The sequence below is a fragment of the Crocodylus siamensis genome, chromosome 7 (genome assembly GCF_052110815.1).
Source record: "Crocodylus siamensis isolate JL-2025a chromosome 7, ASM5211081v1, whole genome shotgun sequence".
In the NCBI taxonomy this organism is placed as follows: Eukaryota; Metazoa; Chordata; order Crocodylia; family Crocodylidae; genus Crocodylus; species Crocodylus siamensis.
The window spans coordinates 10,104,899-10,132,765 of record NC_143401.1 but is presented as its reverse complement, the minus strand read 5'-3'; the positions used below and the strand labels follow the sequence as shown (position 1 = coordinate 10,132,765).

The following is a 27,867-nucleotide window of genomic DNA, read 5'->3' as shown; positions in this document are numbered from 1 at the left end:
TACAGTATTAAGTAGGGGCCCCTGAGTTGGTCTGCTGAATACTCACTAAAGGGTTAATCTGGCCCTGTTGGCAGCCTCTCTAGGTAACCTGTTCCAGTGTTTTACTACCCTCCTTATGAGAAAGTTCTTTCAATGCCATCCGGTGGGCCAATGGCTCATTTCACTTCCCACAAAAGGAAGCTGCCCATGAGGGGAGACAGGACGGCTGTTTAACAGGGTGCAGTAATATTTATGCAACAGTTCAAGACAGAAAGTGAAGAATCCTATGTGTAGTGGCATCTGCAAGGAAACCCTATGGAGGCAGAAAATAAGTGGCTAAGATGAATTTGGCCTGCATAAAAGATTTCTAATGACCAGTAGTACCTAGGGTACTGGGCCTACAGTTCAGTCCTGCTTATAAAAAGTCCCTGTACCAAGGCACTCCCCGCTCTGCTGTGCACAGGCGCTGCACTGTTCTCTGTACCTAGATTACCCTTCAGAGATGCCGCCTTTTCAATTTGGAGATGCCTCAGGTGTTAGCTCAATCAGGAGGGCCCATAGCTTGGCTCTAACCTATGCTGAGCACCTGTCCCCTTCTAGCTCAGGTAACCAGAGCTTTCAAGATATATTAATTTAGCAGCTGTGGGAATCCAACCTGGTTCAGATTCTAGCCAAACATGCCAGTATTAGCCTAGGCACATGAAAATTTGGCGAATCTGACTGGTCACTGTCTGCCTGGCTAAAAGCCCTACAGACATACCAGCTGGTGGGTCTAAGCTGCACTTCAGCTCCATCTGTTCCAGCAGGAGGTCAAGGGAGTGAAAATCCCAGCTGTCCTGGGGAAAGGTGGTGAGTCAGGGGGTCCTTGAGACGAGGGGAGTGGAAGTCTGCTTGTAGAGAAGCTGAGCATCTAGCAGAGGACTGCCTGCCACATCCTGGATCCTGCAGGCCTGCCCTTTCCAAGAACAGCTTCCCCATAAGCTCCTCCTGTCCTTCCTCTTTCGGGCTGACCCTGCCACCTAGTGAATGCCCACAGCGCGACAGGCATGACCCTGCCAGATCAGCCTGCAGGCAGGCACTAGAGATGCTGACTGATGCAAAAAGACCCATTCTTTCCCCAGGGAGGCTGGAAGCCTGTACCCAAATCTCAGGACAGCACCTGGAGCAGCCATAGTGGACTCAGCTGGGTGGCACATAACAAACCCAAGGGGACCAGAACTGCAAGTGCTGCTGGAACTGATGGAGCTCCCCTTTAGTGTGTCCATGGGGGCCAGCGCACAGCCGTTCCAGGGTCAGGATGCAGGACAAAATGGACTGAAAGTGCTGTCGAGAGTGCCTCGATGTTCTTTGCAAGCCTGGATTCATTAACTAGCCTAAGTCTGCCCGCGAGAGACAGCACAACCCAGTCCTGACATTTATGTATCTAAATTCTCAAGGCTAGTCTAGCCCTGCTTGCATGATGATTAGCAGTGAATTAACAGGTTTAGTGTTACATCACCCTTTGAAACACAGGAATGGCTTTTATACATTCCAGTCTGTGACCCAGTCAGCCAGCACCACTCTTTCCTGAGGCCCATGAACTTCTCTGGGCACTGGAGATCTCGTTATACAGATGCTCACTGCAAGGAGCCCTGCTGTAAACACAGGGCTGGAGAGCTCTGTCCACCAGGGAACAGCCTGTGTGCATCTTCACGTGCCCTCCCCAAACACTCCTATTCCTGCCTGACAAGGGGCAGCCGCAGACTGTGGCCCTCAACCATCTCATGGTTTGATGACTGTGGAACTGGCTCCGAGGTCAGACCCAAAGAGTATTGGTTGATGGGAGCAAACCAACTTGATGCAAGGTAACTGGTTGTATCCCTCAAGGCTCACTGCTTGGGCCAATACTCTTCAACATCTTCATAAATTATCTGGATTTGAGCATCAGATGCAGACTGGCAAAGTTCACAGATGACACTAAATTATAGGGAAAGGTGGTCACACTGAAAGATAGACTGGGGAAACAGGCTGATCTGGATAGGCTCACAAGGTGGGTGGATCAAAACCTGACGTCATTTAATGCAGAGAAATGCTTGGTGCTCCACCTTCGGGGGAAGAACCAGCATTATACTTATAGGCTCGGCACTGCTACACCCGCTGGCACCATGATTGAAAGAGACTTGGTGGGCTCGATTGACCACAAGATGAACATGAGTCACCAATGCAATGCCGTAGCTGGCAAGGCAAACCAAACTCTGTCATGCATCCACCAGTGCATCTCAAGCAAAACCAGGGACGTCATCCTCCCACTTTACTCAGCCTTAGTGAGGCCGCTGCTGGAGTACTGCATCCAGTTTTGGACCCCCCAATTCAGGAAGGACACGCATAAGCTTGAGAAATTTCAGAGGAGACCCACCCACATGACTAAAGGCCAGGAGAGCAAGCCTTACGAGGAGAGGCCGAGGGGCATGGGACTCTTCAGTCTGGAGAAGAGAAGGCTCGGGGGGACTTGGTGGCAGCCTATAAGTATATAAGGGGAGTGCACCAAGATCTGGGAGAACAGTTGTTCACCAGGGCTCCCCAAGGGGTAACAAGGTCTAATGGTCACAAACTTCTGGAAGGCCAATTTAGACTGGACATAAGGGAAAACTTCTTTACAGTCAGAGTGTACAAGGTCTGGAACAGACTCCCCGCAGAGGTGGTGCAAGCACTCACTCTGGACTCTTTCAAAAGGCATTCAGATGCTTATCTTGCTGGGATCATTTGACCCTAGCAGACTGCCTGCCTATGGCAGAGGGCTGGACTGGATGATCGCAGGAGGTCCCTTCCAGCCCTGATGTCTATGAAATCAGTGAAATCTGGGTTAGGACTGAGGGGCATCAGCAGGCCAGGGAGGGGTAAGGGGCTGCAGGTCGGGAGTGAAGAGCTTGTGGGGGCAAGGGGCTGTGGGTCAGGAGTGGGGGCACCGGCAGGGCTGCGGAGCCAGGGGCTGCAGGTCAGGAATGTGGGGTGCTAGGCTGCTGGTGCTCCTCACCCCCTACCCACCACCTTTTCCAAACTGGAAGGTGGGGCACAGCTCCACGGGTGGAGCAAGGGGTGAGCTGCACATGCGCATTTTGTATGCTGGGCCGCTGGGATGCTGTAGAAAGCGGTGAAATGCTGGAAGAGAGAGAAGAGCCCCAGAGCGGGGAGGCCCTGGGCCGGCAGCAGGGACCCAGGCAGGACATAATGGAGAAGCTGCTGGGGGTGTCTGGTGCCCCAACCGCACCAGCTGCCCTGGTGATCCCGCAGTCCCCGGGACTTGAGTTCTCCGGGAGGGGCGTGGTGGAGAAGGGGGGCTGGGAGCCCGGACACCTAGGTCCTCAATCCCGGTTCCTGTGGGCACAGTCATCCTGCATCTTCCCCCATCCCAGACCACAGTCCAGCTCCAGATGGGGATGCAGGTTGCCCACCTTCTAGAGCATGACAGTCCCTGGGCAGGGGGGACCTGGGCATCCTGGTGCCTGTGCTCTGCCAGGCTGCCCCCTCCATTGCTGCTCCATGGGCCCGTGGGGAGCATGGACCCATGCAGGTGCTAGATGCTGGCTGCTGCCCAGGCTGGGGGTAGGGACTGGACTGTGCCCAGTGGGACTCAGCCTTGGCGCCATCCTGCAAGCTCATAAGCAATGGGGATGGGGGAGCAGGTGGGAGGCCAGATGCCTGGTTCCCTCACAGCTGTGGGAGGGGAGAAGGGCACGTGTCTTAGGGGGGCGGGGGTGAGAGCAGTGCCTGGATTCTCTGGCCAGGCTTATGTGGGGAGGAGCAAGGAATAATCATGCATCTTTCTCCCAGATACCACCAGGGCTACTGAGACATTGATGCAGAGGTCACTTCCAGAATATGTTGGTATATCACAGTGCCTTTCAGACAGTGTATACATTGTGAACGAGTGCCCAATCAGATCACTTAATGGCGATCTAGAATCAATGCATGCAGCTACCCCTGAAGCAGTCAAATGGTTATCAGATTTAGATATTAATCTATGAATGTTGCACTCGTAAAATGTCATGTGAAAGAAGAATGCCTGTGCTCTGCTTTGCGGCTCTTCCAGGCTGCTGGATGTTGACCCTGGTGGGTGCCCCCCACTTACTGCTCCATGTGTCAAGGGGTTTTCCCCTCCCTCAAAGGCACTGGGTATTGGCTGGAGCTGGGATGAGGACTGGGTTGTACCAATGCTCCTTGGAGAGTCCTGGCTAGAGGGTCTTGCTTCTCCACTCAGGGTCAGATCAGTTGTGGGGAGGAAGGGATTTCCTCCTTGCTCAACCTGGCCCAGCCTGGCGGGGTTTGTCTTCTGCCTGCAACAGGGGTACAGCCTCGGCCTCGGCTCTCTGAAGTGCTTCTGACCCCTCCTGGCAGCAGGACACGGTGGCCCTGGCTCTGTTGCTTTCCCCAGGGCAGGTGCTGCCTAGGGTTGGCAGGGGTGATGCTAGCTTTAGAAAGAGGTTAGAGGATGGATGTATCTGGGCTGGTTTGGACAGGGCTGATCTTGCCTCAGGCAAGGGTTGGACTAAATGTGCCCTCTGGGGGTCCCTTCCAGCCCCCCGGCTCTAGGATTTGAAACAAGAAACCCAGTGTTTTGCACTTGCTGCTCTTAAAACTGCTTCCCCTCCCAATCTGCTTTGTCAGGGTGGCAATGGGGCTGTGTGCAGTGGTGCTGATACAGTATTATGTTTGGGGACCAGTCCCACCTGTGGCAGGACGGCCTCCCCTACCCATGCCAACTCGGGTCTTGAATGCACCCTGTATCTCACCCGCCACGTCTTGATCTTATATTATTGAGAGGCTGCCTTCCTGCCCACTGTGGCACGGTGCCCACCTTACGATGCTGGGACTCTACTGGATGCCCTCTATTCCCCCTCCCCGGGGGCCTGCTCCAATACCCGTGCCCCCCACCCCCAGGGGCCTGTGCTCACGTCCCCCGCCCCCGGGGGCCCTCTATGCCCGACTCAAGCTTCCCAAGGTTGGGGCTCAGGCAGCCTTAGCTTCACCTGGCCCCCAGATCCCTTTTCAGATCCTGCACCCGACTCGGGCTTCTCAGAATTGGGGCTCAGGCGGCCTTAGCCTCACCTGGCTCCCAGACCCGCCTCTTCAGGCCTATGCCCCACTGGGGCTTCTGCCTACGTACAACACTGAGCATTTCCCGAAGCTGCCCACACTGGGCTGGGGTCAGGACACCCCCAAAACACAGCACCCTCTGTGGTACTCGGCACTCCCCCCCCTTCTACCGGGGAGCTCCCTCGAGGCCTCCACCCCTACAGCCTCGCCTGGTCCTCCGGTGTTACTCAAACACCCCAAACAGAAACTCAAGACCATAAGCCTACCTGCTGAAACAGAAAATAAGCCTCCTGGCTATAACATACACTCCTGTCAGGGGTCTCTCCCCCCATATCATCAGTCAGCCAGGCCCCACAGCAGAGCTCTTACTCCTCAGGCTGCCAGAGAGGAACTAGCCCTAGCTTTGGCCTCCTCTGTTTATAAAGGCCAGGCCCTGCCCCCTGGCAGTCAGCTGACCCAATTAGTTGCCATAGCAACTGGCACCTGCTGCCCTAATGGGTGGCTGCTAAACCTATTTACTACTATTCAGTAGCAGGCAACCTAGTGCCCTGCTACACCACCCAAACATCATGCAGCAGACCATGACAGTTCCTCCTTGGATGAACAACCCCCTGGCATATTCCTCTAGTTCTTGTAAGCCATGGTGGGCGAGCTGAGAGCCTGGATGCCTGGCTCCCCCAGCTCTGGGAGAGGAGTGAGGACTGGTGGGTTGGAGCAGGGTGGGGCTGGGAGCCTGGACACCTCCATTCAAGGGGGTGAGCCCTGTTTTACCCAGTACCAGCTCCACCGCAGAGCAAGCCACATCCCATCCTGATTATACCCAATCCCCTGTGCCTACCCCTCAGCCAGCTGCAGCTCAGCTCCCTGAGTGGGGGTAGCAGAGGGGGAGGGGAATGGCACACAGTCCTGCTACTCTGATGGGATTGGCATCATCCAAAAGGGACTGTGCACAAGGGTTCATGCAAAAGGAAGGTTTTTCACAAAAGAGGGAGAGGGTTAGTAGCAGAGGGAAAGGAGAATGGCTTATATTCCCTAGCACCTTTTGCTCCAATGATATTGGTGTTGCATGAGCATTGTAAAAAGGGGCTTCACACAAGGACTTCTGTGAAGAGGTTTTTCACTGGGGGGTTGGTAGCAGTGAGGAAGGGGAATGACATGTAGGCCTCACCGGGGCATTGATCAATATATGCTGCTCCCACAGAGGTTTTATTAAAGCACTTACGGTCAGTACTTGTGTTGCTGACTGACTCAAGCCCACGGTACAGGACAGTTTTAGATGTTCAAGATATGTAATTTGTTTTGATCAGTGTATAAAATAATTGGAAAGCAGCCTGGGGGCAGCCTGCATGGTGTTGAGCCAACTGCCTTGTCACAGGTATAAATGCCATGCTTGTTGGGCCAAAATGTGCCAGGCCTGTGCTCGTGTGGGAGCCCGGGATCCGGCTCCCCAAGAAACCCAGGAATAGGAAACACCAGGAAACCATCCCCAAGCACCAAGGAAAAGTGGCATGACCTAGTAAGGGGTGGCATTGCTTCCTACGCCTCTGTAGGAATGACAGTGGTGCCAGCAAAGTGGCTGGAGCAGCAGCCCTGCTAGAAGTGCACACTCGCTGCGCAACAATGAGTGTGCTGGGGCAGTTGGTGTAACCGGACATCCGGTGCTGGCAGCTGGGGAGGACAGAGTGGCATGGAGTAGGCACAGTGTAGAGGGGGAGTGTGGCATGCCCCGTGTACCGAGCACCTGGATAGCAGGGCTGTGTGAAATGGTGCCGTTCCGTTTCAACTTGCGTTTCGACGGAACGGCATTTCATTTCGACTCTAAACCGCTGCTCCATTTTGTTTCGTCAAAACTGTTTTGCTGTTTCGATGTTTCGCCCGCAGGCTATAATTGAGGAGCTTGATACAGCCTACAACTGTCATTTCTGGCCTGATTTGGATGAAACTTGCAGGAATAGTAGCCCCTTCTGAGGGCATAAAGCCTGTCACGTTTCAAGGAGATAGGTGAAGGGGTTTCAGGGAAACTGCACCTCAAAGTCTTGAAAGCAGAAAACTCATGTCACATGTACATGTTAAGCCACAGTGTGGTCAAAACTGCAGGCGTGCTAGCTCCTGCTGAGGCAACGAAGCCTGCCAAGTTTCAAGGAGACAGGTGCAGAGGCTTGGGGGAAACTGCACCTCAAACTGCGGACAAGCAAGACTTGTGACATGGGTGACACTGCACGTGTTAAGGCGCAGCGGGGTGACAGCTTGCAGGGATGGTAGCCCCTGCTGCGGCCATGAAGGCTGTCAGCTGTTGAGGAGCTTGGAAATGAGTCGAAACAGCATCAAAACAAAACTGCCGGCAAAATTTCACATAGCCCTACTAGATTGCTTCTCTCGCTGGTCCTGGAGAGGCTGCCCCATAGGTCTGAGGGCTCAGAGGAGCACTCAGTGTCCAGTGCCCAGGACCCCAGTGCACAGGGATGGTTGCCCAGTGTTTCCCATTCCAGGTTTCTTGGGGAGCCAGGTTCCAGGCTCCCACAGCTTGTAGACAATACACCTGGCCAGATCTGCTGGAACTGAGCCTGTGATTGTTCTTTAAGACAAGATCGGTGTTGGGATCTCCTGGTTGCAGCTTTGCTGGCACCGCGGTTCCTGAGATTTTAACAGTAGCAGCACATCAATAGCGCCCAACAAGGACAACAGCAATGACATCACTGATAACCCCAGACAACACGAGTGACCCCAACCAAGTGGCAAACTGCCCTCTCCTAGGGTCCCTAGCTGTGATGGCAGAGAATCACAAGCTAGGGAATCCCTTTCTCCCTCCCTTACAGTTCCCCTGGAGTTCAGTGAATGATGGACAAGCTGGGTAATGGAGAAGGTGGTCCATATGAGCTTAAAAAAAGAGAGTGGGAACTTGGACAGGGATTCCACAAGTTCTGACAGAAGTAGCAGCTTTGAAAAATAGCCCACATCTGTCAAATGCTGCAGGCAACAGGGATGGCTCTCTGATGGCTGAAGCAACATTTTCCAAAGTTAGCCAAGAAGGTGAGAGGAAAAGGAAAGGAGTCAGAAGAAACAATGCAGGCAGTGGAGCACTGGGAACCTCCAGCTGACACACAAGACGTTACACGTGCACACAGCTAGAAACAGCAGTTGAAAATATGAGGCGTTTTCTCCTTCTGTTCCTCCCTTTCAAGGTTGTTTTTTGCCTCCTTTTCTTCTGTTACTGCCGGGGGGAAGGGGCAGGGAGGTGTGTGGGGGGTGGTTTCTGTGGCTGCTCCTCCTCCTCTGGTTTTCATGGCTGTTTCAGTAGGCTTGGAGCCACTCTTTAAAGACGTGTCCCATCTCTCCACATAGGTCGCAGCGCTTGCTTCTGGCAGTCTTGCAGCTACTGGCAGCCAGTCACCCAAATGCCAGCTGCTCTTCCTGGTGCTTTTGGTTTTCAATGTCGATATATCTAATTTTCTTTTTTCTTTTTTTCAGAAATATTTATTTACACACACACCTCTCCCAACATGTCAACGGTTCACTTGACAGTCCAAACCTCACCTCTGAAGTTGTACCATTCTCGTTCCCATTACAATAACTACACCATGCACCCATGCTCCCGCCTACGCAGCACCATCATCTTTCCTCAACAATTACACTAGCCTGTTACACCGTCAAAGCCCCGTTACAATAGCCACACCTACACACCTGCATGTCCGTCACCGTATCTTCTACCCATTACAATCATGCCCTCTACCTCCTCCTTCCCCTTCCACCCCACCCCGATCTTCTGTTCCCTCCCCAATCCTTAGTCTGCATTGTCGTTGTCCTCTTCTTCTTCATCGTCCTTGTCACTCACCCTCTCACCATCATTGTCCTCATCTTCTTTGTCTTCCTCCTCATCATCATTGCCACCATCTTCTCTGGGAAGCCTGTTCTTGAACAGTCTGTGCCAGTCTCTTCTCTCCCATATGATTTCTGCCATCTCCTCCCCATTGTCTTCCACTGACTTTTTGTAGTACAACTGCATCTTAGCCCAATTTTGACAAAGTCCTCAACCGAGGTCCGTGTGTTTGTACATGAGCAGGTTCCTGGTCTTGCACAGGGCATTTGTGAAGCAGGATGAACTGGTCAAAGAGAGCTGTCATGGTACTTTGCTGCTTGGTTAGGTGTCCAAACAGTGCCGCCTTCCTGGTCAGGGTCTTGACCCTAACCACCATCAGGAAGAATAAGATGACTCTACTCCACACCTCCTTAGCATATGGGCAGTGCTGGAGGAGGTGGATGATTGTTTCCACCTTCCATTGGCAGGTTTGCTGGGGCAGCTCAGGGGACCATTCTACCCCTCTTCGTTTCTCAGTGCCCACATGAGGAGTGCCCAGTGGGTGATCTGCCAGTTCAGGTCCCTGGATACTTTCTGCAGGTTCTTGTGGAAGACTCATTCCCACATGGCCTTGCTGCCATCACTAGGGGACACATCCACAGTCGACATTCTTCTGGGCTTTTTTTTCTAAGGCTAAGATCAAGCATAACTCCTGGTCTTATCAGTTCTGGGAACAAGCCTTGACCTGCCCCTGCATTTACGTGGCGGGGAGAGTTGAGGACCCCAATTCCAGGAGACCCAGACCCGGGGGTCAGGAGCCAAAAGAACAACACGGTGGCGAAAAGAAGCTACCCAGTGAGGTTTCAGGTGAAGCATGGATACCTGCACCCAGGAAAGATGCCAGATGGGATGGGAAGAGAAGACTTCATACTGAGGATCCTGTGAGACCTGATCAAGGTAGACATGAAAACTTTACATTATGCGATTTGCATGCAGGGCGGGTCACAATAGGAGTTGGGTTTCAGGAACCCAGACAGCAGGTCAGATTTCTGGCAGCTGCTCAAACTGGTCAGAGGGGAAGGGCGCCAAAATGGAGGTTTTTGAATTTACTGGAGGAGACACGTGGAGGGAACAGACATGTGTAACAGGTCCAGGCCACAGGGATGGCAGTGATACCTCTGTATCAGGGATGCTTCAGCTCCAAGGGTCCCTCCCTTTTGTCTTCATCTTCCAGTTCTAGATGCACTGGGCTGATCTGAGAAAGGGAAGTGCCCAAGTGTCCTAGAGTCCCGGTTCTGGCCGTATTGGTTTAGAGAAGAAGGCAATTAGGACTTGTAGTAGAGATATCTTTTATGACACCAACCAGATTTAAAAAAAATGCCTTTAATTGCAAGCTTTTGGGCACAAACACCCTTCATCAGGCATGAGAGAAAAGTTTGTAAAAGTCCTCCTGGGTAGAAATGAAAGTTTGTATTTCATAGGATTTCACAGAGGAGTCAATAGATGGAAAACTCCTCTGGGCAGGCAGGTCAGGGCTGGTCAGGAGCCTGGTGAGGATCGGTGATGATGCAAATTATCTTGAAACAAAGGATCTCAGGTTTCAGGGGGTCACAGTTGCTTCCTGCCTGGGAAAATATGAAGATTTCATTTTAAAAAATCAGCTAAAATCGGATATCTTCCATGTGTCAGGTATCCAGGTTGTAGCCGGTCTAGAGGAAAAGGCAATCAGGACTCGTAGCAGAGATGACATCTGTTATGAGACCAGCCAGGTTTCTGCAAAAAACAATCAGACCGTGTTGGTCTGAGACAAAAAGGCAGACAAAAAACTAGACCTCTTGGTTCCAAAATGACACCTGTGATTAGTCTAATAAAAGGTATCATTTTGGAACCAAGACTTCTAGTTTTCTGTATGTCTTCTCGTAGAGACGACATCTTTCCTGAGACCAACCAGATGTTTGCCACAAAAAAAAAAGTCTTTCACTGCAAGCTTTCGGGCACAAAGACCCCGCTTGTCCCCGTGCCCACGGCCCCCCGGGCTCCTCGCCAGGCCGCGGCGGCTGTTGCTCCTCCGCGCCGCAGGGGGCGCTGTGGGCGGCGCGGGCAGCGGCGGGGGCTCTGCTGCGTCCGGCCGGGCCGCGGGAGCAGCATGGCCGCCAGCCTCTGGATGGGCGACGTGAGTGCGCGGCGGGCGGGCGGCCGGGCCCTGCCGGGGTCCCTGTCTTCACCCGGGGCCCCGGCGCGAGGCCGCTCCGGCAGGGGGGCTGGGGCTGGCCGGGGGTTGGGGTCAGCCTCGCGCAGAGGCACGGGGAGTCCTGCTGGCCCTTAAAGCCGGGGGGTCTGCGCCCTCCACGCAGGGATTGGGGTCAGGAAGGGGTTGTGCCCCGCGGCTGTGGGGGTCGCCTTCTCCCTGCCGTCTGCCCCGCATCCCTTCAGCACGTTGGGTGGCAGGGGCGGGCTCAGGGCAGGGGCGATGGCAGGCTCGAGTCGCGTTTTGCCTGGGGACGGTTTGGGTAGGGACGGTGCAGTGTTGAACTCGCCAGCCCGACTCCTCTGCGATTTTGGAGCTCTGCGTTTCCCTGCCCTAACTTTTGCCTCCTCCTCACAGCTGGAGCCGTACATGGACGAGAACTTTGTTTCGAGAGCCTTCGCCACCATGGGAGAGCTTGTGCTGAGCGTGAAAATCATTCGCAATCGATTGACAGGGTAAGCGTTCGTGTGCGCTTCCCGGTCGCTTGAGGACATGGTGCTGGTTTTCAGTTGCACCGCTTGTTTAAAAAAAACCCTGCAGGAATCTTTTTGGCCCTTTCTGCGCTAGACTTTTTGCCCTGTCTCTTCTCCTCCACTTCCAAACAACAGGGCACCTACATTCCTAATAGCCAAGGAGGCAGCTGCCGTTGTTTTATCTACTGTGCTTTCCTAACTGTCAGTGCTGTCCAGGGAGGGGGGGGGCAAATTGGGCCCACCCTGGGCCCTGCATTTGGGGGGGGGTCCTGCAGAGCCAGGCAAAGTAACCACGGCCCCTCCTGCAGGGCCCGCCTAGTGCTGGTGACTCTGTGCCGCCACCACTGCCAGCTTCGCATCTGGCTGCTCGTCTCCCCCACTCCTCCCCACCACCGGCTGCTTTATGTCCAGGCCCTGCACAGGCTAATTTGCCCCAAGCCCCGCACCCTGTTAGGGTTGCCTCTGCTAACAAGGTTATACCCCGAGGGGAGTTTTGGTCAACCCGTATGTTGCCCAGTGCAGGATGAAGGCATCGGATGCCAATGGGGAATGCCAGCAATCTACTCTCATGGTACTACCAGTGAAGTTATACCAGTGATAGTAAGAATTGGAAATCTAAAGCAAAGAATTCTGCTTCAAACCAGAGCCTTACATGGCACTTCTGAACTTTCTTAGAATAAGCAGAATGTAGTCCACAAATTGAAAATAAAATTAGGTGTCAGTTAACTTGCAAATAATCTGGGCTCAACACGACAATGATTGGATTCCACTGGAGAAATGTGTGTTTACTTAACCAAAAAGTATAGTCATTTTGGGGAGAAAAAGACTTCTTTTTTGATGGGATTGATGCAAAGTCTAGGATTTTTCCCCTGCTACTGGCTGTGTACCAGAACACAGCTGATATGAGCTTGTGTGATGCATGAAAGGGTCCTTCACTGGAAAGCATTTGCTATTTAGTAGCTCCTCTGTGAAAGCTGAAATTTACATCTAAAAAACTTAGTTTTGATGTCAAAATGACAACTGTAGCAAATAACTCACCCCCTGATTATAAGTCTTGCACTTAGGCAAATTTTTAAAACTTTCTCTTTCTTTTTCTCCATGGTCAGAATTCCTGCGGGCTATTGCTTTGTGGAATTTGCAGATCTGGCTACTGCAGAGAAATGTTTACACAAAATCAATGGAAAGCCACTTCCTGGTGCCACACCAGTAAGTAAATTAACTAACTAGTAAGGGAGAGAGATTGGGACAGGATGAAGAAAGGGGGGTTCTGCAGTGAACAGTGATTGGGAACCAAGGTATTGATGAATAATCAGCTAAGTGGAAGTTTTTGTTTTCTTAGGGGTCTACTGGGTATAATATTGCTAACAATTTTCTGATAAAATTCTATAGAAGAATTGCATTAATTATTTAAGACACTTTCAAGGTGAATAGAGGGGTACAATTTACATACCGTACACTAATGCAAAAGTTTTATTGCATTGTTTCTGATCCTTTGCAGTGTAGCATGTGGCAGGTGAAGGCAGCAACAAGGAAAAAAGCAGTCTGCATATGCCTGCTTTGGTTCCCCATGTAACCTGTTAATCATAGTCTGTGCGTAGCACTGCCCTGGTATCTCTGTGATTGAAATGGAACTAAGGATTCAATAGGTTTGGGTTACTTTGGTTTGCCAAAGAAGATTTAAACTTGGCTTCATTCTTAAGTCCTAGTAAACAGAAGGTATCCGGATCCATCTGAACTGGATGTGCTTACCAAAATTGCACACAAGCTAGATCCAAGTAAAAACCTTGGTACCTCCGAGTAAGATGCTTGGCTCCCAGTTGGAATTCCAAACCTGTATTATGTATATTTGCTTTCTATACAGAACACAAGGGGAGTTAGATCCAAAATGTCCAGTACACTGAACAAGATGCTGCCTAAAGTCATTAGACTCATTTTGCAGCCACCTAAAACTAGCCCATAGGAAACACTGAGGACAGGGGCTTGTCTCCAGTTCTGCCCTTCTCTGAGGATTAGTTATGTCTGCGACTGAATCTGTACAGAAATCAAAAGGACTCTGCCTGCCTCTCTTCCTCTGTGTAAATGGAAATATTTTCATTATATTTTTTTTTAATTCAAACCATTGCAATGAAGGGTTAGGTTCAGGAATGGAATCTGGAATCTTGAGATGGCCACAGGTAGGGGTAGGTGCCATTGTGCAACAAAAAATTCAAGGTTAATTTGGCCAGCAAGAGAGCACAAGAGGGAGCATGGATCTCCAGGCTAGTAATTAGGGCAGTCAGCTGGGATGGGGGAAGCCCTGGGTTCTGCTTTGTGTTCCTAGGATTGTTTTAATGTTCAATATAGAAACAGGCCTGGTGGCACAGACCAAAATCCAGGACTTCCCTTTTCCGGACCACTGGGCCTAGAGAGTCATGTTCCCTTTTGTGCTTTCTCTCTGACCTGCTGAATCTTGAATTCTGCACTGCACAGCACAGCATCAATAGGAGAGTTGGGTGTGCCACATCCCTCACTCAGAATAACCTCTAGTCTAGAAGTTTAGGCACTTTCCTGGGAAATAAGAATATGGATTTGAATGCCTTTGGGCTGAGGAAAGACTCCAACCTGCATCTCCCACTGTCTTCTATCCAATGATATATGAGAAGCACCTCTCCTGTCTTGTGCAAAAGAGAGTGGCAGCCACCACTACATTTGGTAGGAAAACAACTAGGTTGTTCGCAGGGAGTTGTGCAGAATATCACCTAGTTTCTGAATCCTGATAGGGCTTTGGTATGAGCTGGGTAATAAGCTGCTCAAGACTGGAGCAGTTCTGGGTATGCGTAGAGGCCCAGCTCCCAGTGCATGGAGAACTTTAAAGTAGAGTACCTCTTAAGTTTAGGTGCCTCCTGAGGGGATTTTGAGGACTGAGAATTTTGGGCATCTAAATTCTGCCTAAGCTTCATCTGAATCTGAAACATGGAATGTAGTGATTCAGTGTATAAAGTACCTGGCAGTGTTGTTATGTTTGAGGACTTGTTTTGATTTCCAACGTGTCACCCTCTGCGTGGTTAATTTTCCTATCAATTACAAATCTCAAAGTTTATGTACTATTATTCTACTGAAAAAATGATCCCACAACAATTGAAAATGTCATTTAATATTTGTTTTTGCCACTTCCATTTGCCTAATCTCTCTGGAGATGGGAAGATGGGTGACCCTGATGTGTCACCAGGGCTTTGCTAGCTTTTTAGTATCTTTATTAAAATAATAAGTAGTCCTAATCTTACGATGTAGCAAGGCAAAACTTCCTGTCCAAGGGAAAGATCCTTAATTGATGTAAATTGTCATAGGTCTATTGATGTCAGTTCACACCAGCTGAGGATTTGATCCCAGATGCTTTAAGCTGCTGACCTGCTTGTGTTGACCATTTTACATTATTAGAAAAAGGTACAAAATGAGCCTTACTTACTGGCATTTTTTCTAATTGAGTTTCTAAACATTTTTTAATGTGAACCTGTGTGGTTTTCACATTGTTGTTTTATCCTTCTCCTTGTTGCAGGCAAAACGATTTAAACTGAATTATGCAACATATGGAAAACAACCTGATAACAGGTAAGTGATCATTACTGAAATATAACATTTGCATGTTTAAAGTATGTTTGCCATCTCCCTTGCAAAGAGGATTCAGAGAGTGCAGATCTGAGTATGAAGCTTTGCTGGACCAGATCAACACTGAGCAAAATAGCATAGGCAGCTCTCTGGCTAGTAACGCTAAGCAACTGAAACCCATAACTAAGAAAGGAGGTTGCTGTAGTGTGTAATAAAATATAGTGGAAAGGCTAAGGATACAGTATACATGGATCACAAAGTAGTTCACATATATAAATCTATATAATTTATGTAATGTCATAAATGTGTCTAGTTCTTCACAGTGCCATACAGTGAATTAATGGCGGAGACAGGAGGAGACTTTGAAGATCAGTCCTGTGCCTTTTGTGGGCTGTCTCCATAACCTTTAAACTATTCCTATTCTAAATCTGACAACCCACCTATGCAGTAGCAGGGGAAAGAAAGACAGGGCATCCTATTTCCATGCAAATGTGATCTGCCAAACACCTTAAGAATTCTAGGATTTAAAATATGACACTGCACCTGAGAGCAGGTTCTTAACTTTAAGCATGTATAGTACCCCTGACTTCAATGGGATTACATGTGTGTAATATTCATAGCACCAGGGCCTGTAATTGATACCTTACAATTAAGAGTTAATAAATTGGAAATTAACACATCTAGAAATAAGCTGTCCACAAGTGGATAGGGATCCTCTGAGAATCTAAAACACTGTGTACAGAGCATAGTTATCAAAGTATTTTTAATTCACTTAGTTTTGTAGAAGAGTTCAGTTATAAAACAAACATGAACAGAAGTTAAATAAATAAAAATAAATGCAATGAAAATAGATATGTTTGGAATGTTCTCTTGTAGTACTAGAAACCCAAACACAATGACAGGAACCAATTTATTAGAATTGGAGAGAGAGTGAATTATCCACAAATAAAAAGTGAAATTGAGCAGTCTGGTTTTGCTGCTCCAACTGAGTGGAAAAATAATAACAGCAGAGACCAGTAAAAATAAACATTTGAAAATACTCTCTTAGACATCCCAGTTGAAAACTTCTAAAGTTTTTGTTTGTATCTCTGGGTATAATTTCGAATATTGCCAGACACCTGGCTTTATAACATTCTGTTGGTTTTACCACCGTTCCTAAAATGTATTCTTTGTCTTCAGTCCAGAATACTCGCTTTTTGTGGGAGATTTGACCCCTGATGTGGATGATGGCATGCTATATGAGTTTTTTGTTAAAGTTTACCCATCATGTAGAGGTGGTAAAGTTGTCTTGGACCAATCAGGCGTTTCCAAGTAAGTTTTCCTATATGTTTCCTCTCTCCTACTTTATATGCTATGAAAATGGGAAAATATGCTATCTCTCAACTCTGAAACTTTTTTTCTGTTAAAGGGAAGAGGGCCAATGCAGCAAGGGAAAAGGAATAATCCAACTAGTTTTGCTTATGACTTAGCAAAATCAGAACTCAGGACTGAATTTTCTATTTTAAATACTCAGCATGTGGGATCATTGCTATCCACAGTGCTTTTTTTTTTTTTGCTGTTCTGTTGGCTTTAGGCTGTGCGTCTGTTATATTAAAAATATGGTATATTGTCTGTGTGGGTTTTCAGAAGCACATAGGTGATGTGTGGGCACTGGTCCCTTTTGAAATGTGCTCCTAAATTCTTTAGGTGTTTGTGAATATTTTCTGAATGTTTTATGGTTTGGGGTAGAGGTCAGGCACCAAACAAAACATTGCCTAAACCCTCTGTAGCTCAACCACCATCTTCAGACTCTGGAACTGGCCCAGCCAAATCCAGACTTCAGAAATCTTTTCTCTTGACATAAGTAAACATGCTTCCAAAATATAGTATTCTCTCTTCTGTTATATCTTCTTCATAAAGGGGCCCTTTGCTCAGTCTCCTTGTTTAAAAGCAAAACATATCTGGGGGAAGTGAGTGTCCTGGTTTTATGCCAAGAAGAGTGCTGTGGTCAGATTCTTTCTCTTCATTTTTTTCCCCTAGCTGTAAAACCTCTCTATCTTCTCACATGAGGATCTGATCTACAGAGTTGCAGTGGTGTTGCTAAAGGTGTGATTTTTAAACTGATTCGTGCCATTTTGCACGTGAACACTTTCATTGATTTTAAACCTGGCTTATGCTTGTTTAATTTGCCGTTGTATGTTTGCAGGAAGCAAGCTAAACCAGTATGACCAGTTTTAAACAGAAATGTGTGTCCACACAGGGGGTTTAACAACTTCAGTTTTTGTGTAGAAAAGCCCAACCTCTGACTTGGGGCTTGTCTACATGGCGGGGAAAGTTAATGCGCAGAAGCTGGATATGAATTTAGAGCATACTAGCTGAGCATTTGAAATTCTCGTGCATGGTAGTTTATTTCACTTTTAAAGTGCAGCAAGTTACCGTGCATTTAGTGCACGCTAAGTGTCCACATGGGGAGTTAGCATGAAATAGTTGGTGCTATAAGTTTACACCACGCACAGACCTCTTCATATAGATCAGCCTTTTTCCTCCCTACCTCCTCTTTCCACCTGGATGGACTCTGTTTTCCTCCCACTCCTAAGTCCTTGAACTTTCTGCTTTGTGAGGCATCTTATCCCATCTCAAGAGTCTGCCATTACTCAGTTGTGCTCTGCTGTATTCTCTGACTTACTGCAGTGTCTGGTCCCGCCTCAAGACCTTTTCTTCATATCTTTGCAGAGGGTACGGGTTTGTGAAGTTCACAGATGAACTGGAACAGAAGAGAGCCCTGACAGAATGCCAAGGAGCTGTGGGGTTGGGCTCCAAACCTATACGTTTAAGCGTAGCCATACCAAAAGCGTGAGTGTGCTTTTAAAATAATAATAATAATAATAATTCTTACAAAAATAATTTGTATTTTTATATTTATCTTCAGTGGTTGTTGACAGAGTAGAATCTCTAGTTAATATAACTGACTCTCTTAATTTGGGTTTGTAAACAATTTAAAATTTGCTTTTAAAAAGAAATGATGTAAAGACAGTTGCAGTAATAAATGACATATGAATGTTGACATTAGTGTTACTAAATATTATTTTTATTAAATGTTGATTTTTGACTCTGTCTTCTAGTGATGAAAATCATATAGAACAAAGAAAACTGACCTTTCCACACCTGTTTGTTTAGAAATGCAGGAAAAAATAATCAAAGGTTCCTGTCAGCTTGCTAAAGAGTTTAGGTGTAAAATTGGGGTGTGCAAAATGGGCCCTATTCAGTTTGGATTTGGCCTAAATCAGGGACGGTGATTCTATTTGTTGATTTGGATCACTGTCCCTGATTTGATTCAGCTGAATCCGCATCTGAAGATTTGATGCTGATTCAGAGAATCAGCGTTACAGACACAACTTTAAATGTTTTTTCTACATACCTCAAGGTACCAGGCACAGCTTGTGAACGCTGCGATGCTGGGGCAGATGGAGCATCCCACAGGAGTGCAGGGGGACCCCTGCATGGTTGGTGATGAACCCAGAAGTGGACCAGAAGTACTTCCAGTCCACTTCTGGGTCCTCTGGGGAGCACACAGGGGAGGGGGGCCTGCCGGCTCAGCAGTCAGCCACGGGGAGGGACCCTGGGTACCCCCCCCAGGCCCAGGAGGCACCAGTCACTGGACTGGGGGGGCAGGGCAGGGAGGGGCCCCCCAGCACACTCCCTAGTGGATCCAGAAGTGGACCAGAAGTCCACTGGTCTGCTGCCAAGCACACTGGGGAGCCCCCCCTTACTCCTGTGAGACACTCCATGTGCCCCAGCATCACAGCATTCACGAACCTCTGCTACCTAGAGGCCTGCAGAAAAAACATTAAAAGCTGTGTCTATGTCCAAATCGATTCGGAGGGTTTCTATTCAATTCAGACAGATTAAAGGGTCCTCTGATTCGATTCAGATTCAGAGATTCGGCCACCGAATCGAATCAGCGACCGAAGCTTTGCACAGCCATAGTATAAAACTCATTTAAAAATATAAGCTTAATGTGGATAGGCATACCTGATTTTTTTTTTTTTTACTCTGTTACAAGTATAATCCAGCATTAGACTACGATCTAGCAATTAGGCACCTATCCAGAGTGTTTTGGTACCTCTCTGTATGTAGAAATCTCAAAATTAACATAAGAGTGACCATAAATATAAAAAATAGGCCCATTGTGCTAGTGCAAGACAATCTAAAAAGTGAAACTCACCTGAAACTGATTATAAACAAAGGAAAATCTGATTAAATGGACCAGTCCAGTAACGTTTTGCAATCTGGGTGAAATAAAGCAATCAAACAAAGTCTATGTGCATTTAAAAAAATAAATTTTAATCACAGCCTTTAGGAAGAATTTCTTGGCTTTTTTTAAATGATTTACCTGGCTGTGTCCACTTCCATTAAAACGTGGAATAGTCTCATCTTGCTCATTTGACTTCTAGATAAAACTTGATCACCTACCTATTCCAATGCAGTGATAAATGGAGCTTAACCCTTTGGAGCAAAGGTCAACATTTTTTTCTGTGTTTATACAGGGCCTGGCACAATGGGGTCCTGCTCTATGACTTAAGCTCATGCTATCTATGGTAGGACAAGTAATACATAATTGTTCAGCCTTTTACCTAATACTCAAGATTTTCAGTGTTCTCAAAATTTTTTAACAGAAGAGGGGTAGGGATTGCACTGTAGTCAAAAGATTGTTTGATCTTTGGCCTAGTTCTCTTCAATTTCCTAAATGAGCATGGTGTTCTATGTGAAATAATATTTCCATTTTCAAGGCGTATATGACACTTCTCAACCTAAGCTGCATTACTCAGAGGGGAATCAGCACCTTAGAAGTATTTTCATTATATGATGCACAGAATTTGGTAGATTCCATTGGTAGACCATTTGAAAATTACCACTTTTATTTCTAAAGACTTTTTAACCCCAGAAATGCTTTAAATTGAATGAATATAACAGCACTGAAGTTAACCCATCTCTCAGAGGGAGGAGTCAACCAGTTGTCATACAGCCTTCTGTCTGGGCAGGGGAAATTTTGTACATTACTTAGGGTATATGCCTATTTTGCACACCTTCATACAGTACATGGAGCTTCTGCTTTCAAAATCCAACACTATAATATAGCAAGTTATGTAATATCCAATGTATCTACTTTTATTAGAAGGAAAAAAAAGGGATAAATCCACTCACTTAGTACTTGAATCATGAATTCCAATGAGTCTAGATAGTCCTAAACTGATGTTTATACTTCAGAGCCGTACTCTCCCATTGTCCACATAGTGGGATTGAAAGGCTCCCATAGGAAGAAAGCAAAGCATAAAAATAGTGGGAGCAGGAATGGAACTGGAAAGCCACCCACCCACCTTCTTCTATAGCATATGTTAATAACAGAAACAGGTATGCATATATAGTGCACGGGATATTTGATGAACTCTGAAATCTGCAGTATTGAAATGAGCCTCATGTTGATTAAGCCAGATCTTATCCTTCCTTTTTTTTTCTTAACTATTCTGCATCTTTTGTAACTTTTTCCTTTTATTTGTTTTAAAGTAACCGTGTGAAGACAGCGGAGTACAATCAGATGTACAACTATAATTATAACCAATATTACCAACAATATCAGAACTACTATGCGCAGTGGGGATATGACCAGAACACAGGCAGTTACAGCTACAGCTACCCCCAGTATGGGTACACACAGAGCACTATGCAGGTATGGGCATAGTAATAATATTTTATATGGCAGCAGTCTCTCATTGCAAAGCATTTCATAAACAAAGTGTAGATGTTTATTTTCCTCCTTTTTCCTGGGTCCTTGGGTTGTATTTCTGTCATATAGGAAGCAAAGCCCCCTAGCAAACAACTAGCTTGTATTTGTGATTTCTTACTGCATGTGGGTAGAGATTTACTAAAATTGCTTTATGCCAGTTATAAAAAGGTCAGAGAGGTATAATGACACTCTAGAATCCCCAGTTCTAGCTGGGGGAGGATTGCCCAGGTACAGATACTGTGAATGGCAGCTCCAGGGCTGCTTCGTGAGGATTCAGAAGCTCTGCAGATAGAGGGGACTCCAGAGGAATGGACCACATGCAGTACTTCTCAGCTTGCAGGAAGTGCTGCTTTGCTTAGAGATCTAGCATGGAATCTCACCCCTGAAGACTCCTAGTGATGGACCCTGGCTTTGGATACTAAGGAGTCTTTCATCCATGGGTGAAAGGTTACAGTGCATGGCAGCAGTGACAAGCAGGTGACATCTTTGGATGCGATTAAATGTTTATAGCCCTGAAGCTATTTTTGTTGGCTTTCCAGACGTACGAAGAAGTTGGTGAGGATGCGTTGGAAGGTAAATATCTTTAATTCTCTATTGCAGTTGTCACTTTTCATTATGCTGATACTTTCATGGATTAGCCAATGTACCAGTCTTTTCTGAGTCAATTTGGGGTCTTCTGAAGTTTTAGGTTAAGAGTATGGGGAGTGCTGTGCCAGTTTCCCTGTGAAATTCTTCCTCCTCATCCTAATTCCAGTTCTAGTCTTATGCCTTCCCAAGGGAGAGACACATTGGCTTCACTAGCATTGAGAGGTTTATATGGACTACTGCTTATGTCCTTCTGTCCCTGAAAATAACTAGTTTAAAGCTTGTGGTGATCTTCCTTCTTGCTAGGAAATTTGGTCGTCACACCAGAGGACAAAGCCAACATATTTAACAATTTCTTTGCCTCCATTTTCCTAAGCAGGGACCGGAACAGTCACCCCCCTCTGGACCCCCCTTAGATCCCAGGGGAGGTGCACCTAGGCCAAGTGTTAGTGAGGAGCTAGTTAGGGAACTTCTGGAGGGACTGGACATATTTAAATAAGCTGGTCTGGACGATCTCCACCCTAGAGTACTGAGGGAATTGGCTGAGGTCATTGCGGGACCCCTGGCATGGCTTTATGAGCACTCGTGCTCTGGTGTGGTGCCAGAGGACTGGAAGAGGGCCAGTGTGGTTCCCATCTTCAAAAAGGGGAGGAAGGAGGACCCGGTAAACTATAGGCCAGTCAGTCTTACATCGATCCTGGGCAAGCTTTTTGAGAGAATTATTCTGGCGCATATCCACGAGGGGCCAGCAGGGGAGATTATGCTTAGGGGCAACCAACACACATTCATTAGCGGCAGGTCCTGTCAGACCAACCTGGTGGCCTTCTATGACCAGATCACCAAATCCTTAGATGCAGGGGTAGCAGTGGACATAGTCTTCCTGGACTTTAGGAAGGCCTTCCTACACTGTCTCTCACCCTATTCTCATTAAAAAACTAGGGGACTGTGGTGTCAACACCTACGCAGTCAAATGGGTTGCTAACTGGCTGGAGGGCCGCACCCAGAGAGCGGTAGCAGATGGGTCATTTTCGACCTGGAGGGATGTGGGCAGTGGGGTCCCCCAGGGCTCAGTCCTCGGGCCCACACTGTTCAACATCTTCATCAGCGACTTAGACGAGGGGGTAAAAAGCACCCTGTTCAAATTTGCTGATGACATTAAGTTGTGGGGGGATGTGGGCACGCTAGAAGGGAGGAATAGGCTCCAATCGGACCTAGACAGGTTACCGGGGTGGGTGGATGAGAACAGGATGGGATTCAACACTGACAAGTGCAAAGTGATGCACCTGGGGAGGAACAACTGGCACCATACCTACAGGCTGGGGAACTCCCTTCTTGTCAGCACAGAGGCAGAAAAGGATCTTGGAGTCATCTTTGATGCCAAGATGAACATGGGCCGGCAGCGTGGGGACGCAGTCAGGAAGGCCAACCATTCCTTGTCACGCATCCACAGATGCATCTCGAGCAGGTCCAAAGTGGTGATCCTCCCCCTCTATGCGACGCTGGTCAGGCCACAGCTGGAGTATTGCGTCCAGTTCTGGGTGCCGCACTTCAAAAGGGATGTAGACAACATGGAGAGGATCCAGAGGAGGGCCACTTGCATGATCGGGGGGCAGCAGGGCAGGCCCTATGAGGAGAGGCAAAGGGACCCGAACCTGTTCAGCCTCCAGAAGAGAAGGCTGAGAGGGGATCTAGTGGCCTGTTGCAAACTAGTCAGAAGGGACCACCAGGCATTGGGGGAGTCCCTGTTCCCCTGAGCACCGCCAGGAGTGACCAGAAATAACAGTCACGAGCTGGCAGAGGGTAGATTTAGGCTAGATATCAGGAGACGCGACTTCACGGTCAGGGCGGCTAGGATCTAGAACCTACTTCCAAGAGAAGTGGTGCAGGCTCCTACCCTGGGGCTGTTTAAGAGGAGGCTAGATGGTCACCTTGCTGGGGTTGTTTGACCCCAGTACTCTTTCCTGCCATGGCAGGGGGTCGGACTTGATGATCTGCTCAGGTCCCTTCTGACCCTAGAAACTATGAAAACAACACAGATATGTATTCTGTTTTTCTGTGAAACCCCTGAATAAAGAGAACAGCCTACCTTACTACCTTTTTTGATTTTAAGAAATAAACTACAATGAACAATACACTTTTATATGATATTCTGACAGTCACAGGAATGCAGTATGCACTCCATGGGATGCCTTGCTGTTCTCTCAAGTGTATGTGTAAAAAGTGGAAAACAGGCCCTGTAAGGGGGACTGTAGATATAGGTATGTCATCAGTAGACTGTAGGTATGTCATCAGTCAGCCAAAATGGCTGATTTTCTTTCACAAGTATTTCAAAAGACAATTCTTGTACTGGAATACTGTAAAACTAACACAGCAAGCTGTGAGTCTGATACACCTATCATTGGATTGTTTTCCTGCAGACAAAACTTACCCTGTACATAGAATTTTCTAAATAAAATTTAAAAAATATATTATCAAATTATATTTTTTAAAAGATTCCTTTCCTGTGATCTGTTAAGATCTGATGTAACTAAAATGAACACACTTACAATGATTATCCTCCTGATGATGTCGGGGGCTTCTTTTTAGCTTTTTACATTTCAGTTTCGTTTCATGTCTTGTGCTAGCCTGAAAATCTAATCTTTGGGCTGAAGATGTTACAAAGGAATGTTAAATCTCTCCCCTCCATCAGTTTGGTAAAAGGTTCCCTCTCTCCCCTCCAGCAAACATTTTTGGCAACCCAGATATAGAGCATAGTGGAATCTCGCAGGATTTCTTCTAAAAATTACATTGTTTAGTAGTAATAGGATGGCAGCAGCTTTGTGATGCTGGTCAATCTCAGTATACTTTATTATTTTACTAATAATAAAGCAGTGATCCCATTCACACCTAGTAGTTGTAATGCTTGTTCAGTGTGATTTTTTTTGAAAAGCTTGGGAGAGTTCAGATAGGCTTATGAAGATGGACTAAAGGGCCTGAATCTGTTCAGCCTCCATGAGAGAAGACTGAGAGGGGATCTGGTGGCCATCTATAAACTCACCAGGGGGGACCAGTGGAAAATAGGTGAGGCTCTGTTCCCCCAGGCACCACCTGGGATAACAAGGAATAACGGCCACAAATTGATTGAGAGCAGGTTCAGGCTTGATATCAGGAGGCATTGCTTTACAGTTAAGGTGCCAAGGGAGGTGGAATGGGCTCCCAAGGGAGATGGTGCTCTCCCCTAGCTTGGGGGTCTTCAAGAGGTTGGATAGATATCAGGCTAGGGTAGTATGATCCCAGCACTTGTTCCTGCCCAGGGCAGGGGGTTGGACTTGATGATCTGTTCAGGTCCCTTCTGACCCTACCAACTATGAAACTATAAAAGGTTCTGTTCAAGTGCTAGGAATGTCTTGGGAGCCCTGCCTTTATTTAAGTTATTTTTGCTTTATTTCTAACCACACTTGGCAAGTGATCCATTCCTGTCTTATCTCTTTCCTTTAGATCCAGCTCCTCAGATAGATGTGAGTGAAGCAAACAAACAGTTTGTAGAACAGAGCGAAGAACTTTATGATGCCTTGACTGACTCTCACTGGCAGCCTTTGGACACAGTCTCTTCAGAGATTCCAGCCATCTTATAGCCTCATTGGTGAGGCCCAAGCTTCTATGTGACAAGCTAGCCAGCACACACCAGACTGATGCTACACCTGGAACCTGCAGTAGTGAAGCGGTGACCCCTTTTCTACACAGGTGTCTGACTCAAAATACAGGAGGACTGTGGTATTTCCTGTACACAGTGCGTATAATAGGAGCATCATGGTAATGCAGTTTTATTCCCGGTGAAAATTAGAACTGAAACAGTTTTATTCCTTTTGCTTGAACTGAACTCAACACTTCTTGGGAATTGTAATTTATAAACAAGACAGTACAGAGGAACGAAACTTCTCCAACATGCAATAAAAAGTTGGTCTTTTAACTAAAATTGCCCTTTGTATTTTGGCTCCTGCCCATCTCTCTACTTCTTTGTCCATGTAACTGTCTTCCACTCATGCTGCTTTCCATAAATTTGTCTTTTAGAAAATTGTCAGTCACTACTCAAATCTCCCAACGCGTCTCCAGTGATTGGGTAAGGTGCCTGTGTGTTGTTGAGGGGGGAGGAACATGCAGACAAAAGCTTATGTTCTGCCTTTTCTAAGTGCCAAATTAGAGCCATCAAAATGTATATTTTGGTGTTCTCAAGCAGTCTGAACAAGAAGGATTTTTTTTTCATGGGGGCAGCTGGAGGTTTGGAGACGGTAAGAAGTATTATAAAACTACTATTGATGGAGGCCCTCTAGTTAGCCTTGAGCAGTTTGTTTTACCTTATTCTTGATCTGTATAGGAAGAAATTACTCCTGTTAAACAAAAAAACAAACAAACCATGCCTGCTGTTAGCAATGTTTTATAGAAGATTTTGTCTATGACAGGTTCATCCCTGTGGACGGGCTCTTGATGTCCTGTTAAAGCGCTAGATTGTTCAGCTCCTGCTGTAATGTAGAGTGAACAAGGTAAAAGAAAATTAAACTAGTGTATGAGAAACAGATCAGAGCACTGCAATTACTTTATGTTCAAGGTGTTGCTCACCTGAGAGCAGTTTTCTCTGGGATGTTGTATGTGCTGAACAGACCAGCAATGTATTTAAACTAACACTGTGGTGCATTGTGTGGCAACAAAAATAGCACTTATTTACATGTTGCGTGAGCCATTTTTAGGCTTCTGGGCCAGACAAACTACCTGCAATAAATGTCTACCTAAGAAGACATTTAGTAACTGAAATTGAAAGAAAAAAACATTTAGTTACTTCTCCCTGTACTGGTGCTGGAATTAGCAGTAAAAACTAAAATACTTCATAAAGCCCATTTTTCTTCAGTTGTGTGTTTTCATTATAATCCATTGATTGGTCTGTTTTTATCATGTGCAGTGAGATGGTAAATGTGATGTAAAAGTTCACAGGATAACAGTGACTTGTATATTTTGTTTAGTCCATAGCTAAATGAGTGCTAGCAGGTGAAGTAGTGGCCCTTTACAGTTTCTGCCCCCATAACTGTGCATCTCACAGACCATTGTTATTTGCCCTGTGGAATATTAATGTCGTCCTGAGCCCAGATCATATGGGACGCAAGGCTCTGAGTGTTCTGTGCGGGTTCCTTTGGTGTGCCAAAGATCCAAAATTAATCTATTTAGACAGATGGGAGGGAGCAGAATGCTTTTTTCTTCAGCAATGTGAAATCCTCCTCTGTTCTAGAGGAGATTCTCTTTAATAGAATGAAGTTTTAGCAATGACATAAAAAGGTCTATTCCAGCCTTTTGATAAATGTTTTTGCCATTTTACAGTGGTTTTTGGTGTGTTAATGTCACACTTGAACAGTGACATACTGATTACCTGAGAGATGGTTAGTTATGTTGGGATGAGGTCAGACAGGGAGGTCAGGACAGGGTGGCATTTAACTGGTTCAGAGGCATGAGCTTTTGTAGGCAACAACCAATTACATCTGACAAAGGAACCTGTTACCTATGAAAACTCATGCCTCTGTACCAGTTAGTCTCTAAGGTGTCACCCTGCCCTACCTTTTACCTTCATTCTGAATATCCTTAATTTCTCCCCTTCTGGCCCCTGACACATCCCAACTTACCCACCTTAGTTTGCCGTTGGAGACGTGAGACTGTACCTGAAACGCATAAATTTTATTTAGGCCATAAGTGTAGTAACATCCTGTCTAATATATTTCCTAAGAAATGACCAAGCCAGGTCCATAACCTCTTAGCATCCCTATCTGCTACCAACTGTCACAACAGTGTGGGGGACTGAAGGGAAGTGACATGGAAACCCCTTTAAAAATCCTTTCTGTACAGAAAACAAAGGGCAGGCTATTGCAGCACAGAACTATTCCTCTTTAGCAGTCCTGTTAAGCTGTCCCCAGTCCCTTGTCAGAGCCACTATGCTGGCTGCTGTGGTTGACATGGTACATGTCTACACAGTCAACTTACTGTGCCAGTCTGCTGCTCCTTCAAGCATACTATCCTTCTCCAGGTGCTTCCTAAATCAGAAAGAGCACAGCCACTTCTGCATGGCACATTGGGCTAATGATTACTGGTGGGTGCTGCTGCCCATTAGCTCATGCTTGTGCTGATCAGTCCACCTGTGCTGCTGCACAGACACAGCTGGACTGCTTCTTGATTAAGATGGAGCAGCACCACATGTTTGTGCTGCTGCTGCCAGGCATGGTAAATTTACTGCATAGATGAGGTCCCGGTTGAATGGAAATCAGGAATGACTGGCTTATTCTGTTGCTGCTATTCAGCTGGCCCAGAGATGCCTAGTGATCAGAAAGATTGATAAAAACACATGGAA

The 27,867-nt window shown here is 47.0% G+C and overlaps 1 protein-coding gene across 1 annotated transcript in view; it reads left to right on the top strand.

Annotated features, from left to right (window-relative positions):
• The first annotated feature begins 10,960 nt into the window (after window positions 1-10,960).
• Window positions 10,961-27,867, top strand: part of TRNAU1AP (tRNA selenocysteine 1 associated protein 1) — a 30,041-nt gene continuing 13,134 nt past the window's right edge. The window contains exons 1-9 of the mRNA XM_090056844.1: window positions 10,961-11,021; window positions 11,454-11,551; window positions 12,676-12,775; window positions 15,105-15,157; window positions 16,334-16,465; window positions 17,867-17,986; window positions 20,699-20,861; window positions 21,458-21,491; window positions 24,981-26,023. Of these exons, the coding sequence (XP_089912970.1) occupies window positions 10,995-11,021; window positions 11,454-11,551; window positions 12,676-12,775; window positions 15,105-15,157; window positions 16,334-16,465; window positions 17,867-17,986; window positions 20,699-20,861; window positions 21,458-21,491; window positions 24,981-25,117 (864 nt within the window). The 5' untranslated portion in view covers window positions 10,961-10,994 and the 3' untranslated portion in view covers window positions 25,118-26,023. The remainder of the gene's footprint in view (window positions 11,022-11,453; window positions 11,552-12,675; window positions 12,776-15,104; window positions 15,158-16,333; window positions 16,466-17,866; window positions 17,987-20,698; window positions 20,862-21,457; window positions 21,492-24,980; window positions 26,024-27,867) is intronic.